Genomic DNA, 6,000 nt, shown 5'->3' with positions numbered 1-6,000 from the left:
AGGGTCTGCAGAGAAATGGGCTCTGCTGCGACACAGAGTGTTTCAAAAACCATCTTTCGTTCCACATTCTGTTGATAGTGAGCAGAAATTAAGTCGTTAGCCACGCGTTTGTCGAGTAATTCAGAGGATCAACTCAGCCTCCATAAGTAACGACAAAATAAGCAACTTGAGATCCTGATTGTTGGTTAAGAGGAACGTTTTGACATTTTGCCACTTGACTTGTTGACGCACGCAGCCAGCTTTACACGACAACGCTTCAAGAGGAAACACATCTTTTTTTAGTTTTCAAAAAGTTTCACCTTTGCACAGCAGAGATGCAGTTTTCCTGTTGGGCCACGAGTGGGCGCTGTTATTTATTTTTGGAAACATTAGCAATGGGATTTCAGGACATTCAGCTTTTTTAACCCTCTACACAGAGATTGAGCGTTTTCAGAAGGTTGCCTTTTCGCTAATTTACCCAGAAACCTTTGCTTTCCAAAAGTTCCACTTTCAGAACCGTATTCCAAAAGTTGCATGTTCAGTGGCTCTGCTCACCGTCTTCATGGTAACAAACCCTCAAAACGCAACAAAAGTTTCCTGTTTTCACTTGAAAACGTGATCCTGTAAGTTGCGTCTGAGTCAGAACGAGCTGGGGACCCACTTCTGGGTCACGACCCGCATGTTGAGCATCACTGGTGCTTTGGCCTTGTGTGTATTTCTTTTCTTCTCCCACATATATGTTCAAATTCATTCTAAAGAGAGCATGTTGGATGAAACATCAAAGCAGAGTAACTGAACTCAACGCACAAATTACACTTTTTTCCACTTTTAAGTCCAATTAGAATATTGAAAACAATTTGTTAACCGAATACCAGGAGATTTCTAGGACTGCTTTTACCTGTGATCCTGTCAGATCTCAGTGGGAGCGACAGGAAAAGCACTTGTGAAGGGGATGGAGATGAATGAAAGCGCCTGTCAGCGGGGCTTTTCGGTGCTTTCCCTCTGATCGGCGGTTTCCTCCGCGCGTCTGGACGCCTTGGCAGACCTGCGATGCGCCAAACGAGCCGGTGGAAATTGGAAATGAGGGAGACAGAAATCCCCAGAGACAGATAGAGGGAGGGAGGGAGGAGGGAGGAGGGAGGAGAGGAGAGGAGCAGACAGACTCCCCCCCGGCAGTTTAGTCGCCGGTCACTCGGCGGAAAACACGGATGCGTAAAAGCTGATTCCTCAAGGGGGGAATCGGACATCGAAACCAGCTGAAGTGCAGCTCCAGATAGATAGACAAATAGATAGATTAGATTAGATTAGATTAGATAGATAGATAGATAGATCGATAGATAGATATATTCGGGAGGAAGAGGAGGAGGAACAGACGGAGCGGAGGCTGCAGAGGGAGAGAGAGAGAGAGAGAGAGCGCAGAAAAAGGGAGGATTTTTGGCTGATCGGGGGAGTTTGCTGCGCTTCCTCTCGCTCTCCTCTCCTTCTTCCTTCCCCTCAGCTCCGGTCTTCGTCTCTTCCTTTCTTTCGGGGGCCTTTATGTCTGATTCTGGGAGACTTTAGATGTTGAACTTGATGGGTGTTTTAAACGCCACCGCCGCCAATGTCTCCTGTACTTGTAACTGCAAGCGCTACTCGTCCCTCCAGACCATGGAAATCAGTGAGTAACTTTACATTTATTCTTTTATTCCCCGCCTCTGTCTCTTTTAGTCTCTTCTCTCGGAACTTTCATGCTTCCCGGTCTGTAAATCGTGTCCGTGAAGCGGCTTTGCGGCGCATAAAGCAGCTCTTGTGTCTCCAGAAAGGAGGAAACCTCTTTAATTTCGTTTCACGCCGCTTCGTTGTCCCGTTCGTGACATTTGTGGGTCCGCAGAGCTGACAGAACGGCCCGGTTCTTGTTGTACAGTTACTTTGTGGCGTTTTTCATGGAAACGCGTCTTTTGCGCTTTGGTTTTGAACTTGAACCGCTTCTTATCGGCTCCTCTCAGCTTTTTGAACAGCAACCCTCCTCTTTTTTTTTTTTCTTTCTTTCTGATAAATCCCAGAGTCCCCGGGCTGTTTTGCTGCCTTTGCGGCCACTTTAACTCATGATACGTTTGATTTTTCGTGCGCGGACCGGAGAGGCTGCAGCGCTGCGCTTCAACTTTCCGCCCGCTCCGAGGAGGAGGCTCGAAAGTGGGATGAAAAACGGCGCAAAGCGGCGTGAAAGTGTGCGGACAGATACCGAGGAGGGCACCGGGAGCCGGGGACGGGGGGGGGGAGGCGGTGGGTCCGCCGGTGGAAACCGGAGGAAGCGGGGAGCTGGAAGTTTTTGGTCATTCGAGCAAAGCCAGACGTCTGTCTGCACGGGAGCGCGCGTACGTGCGCGCGCTTGGCGTGTGTGTGTGTGTGTGTGTGTGTGTGTGTGTGTGTGTGTGGGGTCATATTCGGAAATCCCAGTTGTTTCTATGCACATATGAGTGTGTTAATATTCATGTATGATTTTTATAAGTGTCTGCCGTGTGTGTGTGTGTGTGTGTGTGTGTGTGTGTGTGTGTGTGTGTGTGTTTGTGTGTGTGTGTCCAGTCTTTTTCCACTCAGGTCGACATTATCTGTTCACGCTGTGCTGTATTTGCGACAAACATCCGAGTTGATGGTGTTCTAATAACAGTGCTCTTTCTCTTGTCCCTAAATTTATGCTGCCTGTTTTTTTTTCCGTAAACTTGCACTTCTAGATAGTTAAACAGCATCAAAGCGACATGAAGTCACAATTCATACCTTCATAACCCTCTAATCTGGAAACATTTCCCCTCCACTCCACCATTTATTATGTTTTTCACACAGTAAATAGTAGAATTTACAGTTTTTACAGGAAAAACATGCTTGACATGCTGATATGTCCTAATTCTGTTTCTCACACCACGGGTTGGTTTCATGACAGTTCTGAAAGTTTTTAGCACCTACAACGTACAGGATGTGAAAACAGGATGTTAGGACTCTTCGCAGAACCGAAAGATGCTGTTTTAAGAGATAAGTGTCGACACTTTTGGTCTGTTTTGTTCAGTTTGTACTAATTCGATCATGTGGATTTCCCTCACATTACCTCACATCTCCATTTTGTTTTCTGTCACTAACACCTTGGAGTAGGATTTAATTCAAAGTGGAATTAGCAGCAGTCATTCTTATTACAGGTGGATTTGTGTTTCTGTCTTCTCTGGTTTTTCTCACACATATTTGAACAGAAAGGCGAGGAATTCAGTGCTTCAGTTGATGCTCTGTTTTGGAAAATGCAAGGTCAAAATCTGTCGTTTCAGTGATGAAAAAGCGTCTGAAAAGGTGTTTGGTTCCACGACATGTGAGGATTCTGTGCAAATCAACTGACATGTCATCTAAATATCAATTAATTCGACTGTTTTAAATGTCTTCTTCATAAACTGACAGAAAATGTTCCCAGAAAAAGCCGAGCATGACACGATGTCTCTGTGGTCTGACCCAGAAGCTCGCTCCTCAGAGATTAATCCCAAACGGCACTGAGATGATGACGCGACTCGCTGCCTCTTGAAAACTCCCGAGCCTTTTCAAAACCAATTTGTTACAGACTAAAAAAAAGAAGCATGATTCAGTGACTCCACAGCCCCCCCCCCCTACTAAAAATCAATTCATATTGCATCTATTTATTTTCTTGGATGGTGCAGGAGATATTCTGACGAGGGTTTTCATGGCTTTCCAGCTTTAAATGTGGAAGCAGAGATAATTGAAAAGCCGGTGAGCGACGCATTCGCCTCATCATGTGTAGGAAGAGTTCGAGCTGGTGTCGTCGGGCCTTTATTCCCCTGCACTGCCTCCTTGGCTTAACACGTCCCCCCAGCGCTGCCAAACCCATTTAAATAGGAGCAATGACTGAAGATTCACGGCCTCCACCGAGTCAGTCGAGGCAGAAGATGCAGGAGGAGGAAGTTAACTGCAGATTCAATAGTTTCACTGGAGCTGCGGGAATTAACAGCAGCCGGGACGACTCTGATAGATCCTTTCTACTGATATTCAATCTGCTGATTGTTTCTTTTGGTGAAGAGAAGAAACAGACTTCAGCACAAAATCATTTCCGCTCTGCGATCTGCTGTGATCCTCTCCTACAGTGAAGTGAACATGCGCTTCATTTCAGGACACAGAACACTTTACTGCATGACAGCGTGCAATGGATGGACTGATGGATGCACGAATGTTAAAAAAAAATAAAAAATAAAGGAAAAGGTTTGTGAAGGTATGAATGGATGAAGTGCTGATGAATGGTCTTCAGCCAAACTGGACCTGGATCATTTGGTCGTTCACCTGAGCGCATTATTCTACTGCAGATACAGACATTTCATATCAGACCTCGTAGGTATCTCGTTACTTCAGGTATCTGTCTGCACACAGGCTCACTCCTTTGGTTTCTTTCTTTCTTTATTTTTTGTCTCTCATCAAACAGCCTGATGATTATGACGACCTTCTTTCTATCAAGGTAATATGGAATCGATGGCCAGAACTTCAAGCAGTCCGTGCAACAGAGAACATTGCCTGGACTTGAAAGAGAAAGACCAGAGTAGAATGCAGACACACACACACACACACACACACACACACACACACACACACACACACACACACACACACACACACACACACACACACACACACACACACAAATCCTCTGTCTGAAAACAGACTTGATGTTTAGTCTGGAAGACAGAAGGAGGGAAACAGCGAGACCAAAGAGGGAAGCGGAGACGAGAGCGGAGAGACGGTGCAGAGAGGAGGGAGTGAGAAAAATATGTCAAAACTTTGGAAAAAGCGAACAAGGTGTCAGCGAGTCAGAGGAAGCCAAAGAGAAGAAGGAGACGGCAAAAAACACAGAGTTTCTGCGGAATTGGAGATTGTGTGGGAGTTGACAGACTGAAACTAATGATGCGTTGGTCTTTATTTAAAAAGAAAACAGGAAAAAAAAAGCCCAAGATGATGTTTAAGCTGCTTCAGCTGTACTGGGCAGTCGGCACCGGAGCGTGACAGCAGAGATGAAAGACGCCGGAGAACAAAGTTAAAACAAGATAATCCTCAAGATGTGATCAAAGGACGATGCAGACGTGATAAGAACAGAAGGGGTTCCTCTGGTTCTATTTTATTTTTTTAACCTACAAAGATCTTAAGAATAGATCTGGAGGCAAACTGTTTCTCAATGGAAACATCTGTATTCCTGCATGAGCTGAAACTCTTTTTGTTCATTGTTTCTTTCACTTTTCCGGCGTTCGCAGCTCATCATGTGTCCGAAAGGAGCCAGTTTAGCACCGAAGGAGCCTGTAAATGTGAGCGATGTAGCATCAACAGCTTGTGATTTGACACCAGCTTCAGCCGCTTCTCAGCGAACCGCGTGCCTTGCTACGGTCTTGGACAGCTTTTTCGGCATCACCTCTTGTCCTGGACTGCATGTCAAGTTAAAACGCGTCGCTTTTTCATTTTCGATCCGCGGTGGCCAAACACAACTCAAAGAGGTTGTAATTTGACATCAGCTTCGTTATATTCACAGCTCGTTGTTTACCTTAGAATGCAAGGAAAAGAGACATTTGCAACCTGTGCGAACTTCACTCAGACGTCAGATTCAGTCGTCTTGAAGGTTTTCCGGAGGTAGAAAGACAATAAAACCCCAGCTGTTGGTTCCAATTACAAAAAATTACCACATCAGACACTGTACATCTGTAATTGTAATTGAAATCTGTAAATAATTAGAACTGTCTCTCTCACAAACACGCAAACAAAAGGCTGTCTGGAAGTGAAATTAAACAGGTGCATAATGCTCCATTTGGCAACGGCGCCAACTGCCAAAAACTGCCCCCATTTCGCGGAGCTTCAAAGAACCACTTGTCAGATATCTGTACCCCGTTAGAGCCACCTGGAAATAAGTGCGTCCACAAAGAAACACAGATGGCAAAAAAACACTGTGGCAAGCTTTTTTTTTTTTTTTTTTTGAACCACAACTGAAAGGCAAACAAGGTAGCGAATGACTAACAAGCC

The 6,000-nt window shown here is 45.3% G+C and overlaps 1 protein-coding gene across 1 annotated transcript in view; it reads left to right on the top strand.

Moving 5' to 3' along the window:
• Nucleotides 1-1,171: 1,171 nt before the first annotated feature.
• Nucleotides 1,172-6,000, top strand: part of pmepa1 (prostate transmembrane protein, androgen induced 1) — a 31,500-nt gene continuing 26,671 nt past the window's right edge. The window contains exon 1 of the mRNA XM_030092037.1: nucleotides 1,172-1,636. Within this exon, the coding sequence (XP_029947897.1) occupies nucleotides 1,540-1,636 (97 nt within the window). The 5' untranslated portion in view covers nucleotides 1,172-1,539. The remainder of the gene's footprint in view (nucleotides 1,637-6,000) is intronic.

Source organism: Salarias fasciatus, chromosome 5 (genome assembly GCF_902148845.1).
Source record: "Salarias fasciatus chromosome 5, fSalaFa1.1, whole genome shotgun sequence".
Taxonomy (NCBI): Eukaryota; Metazoa; Chordata; class Actinopteri; order Blenniiformes; family Blenniidae; genus Salarias; species Salarias fasciatus.
This window is presented reverse-complemented; position numbering and strand designations above follow the sequence as displayed.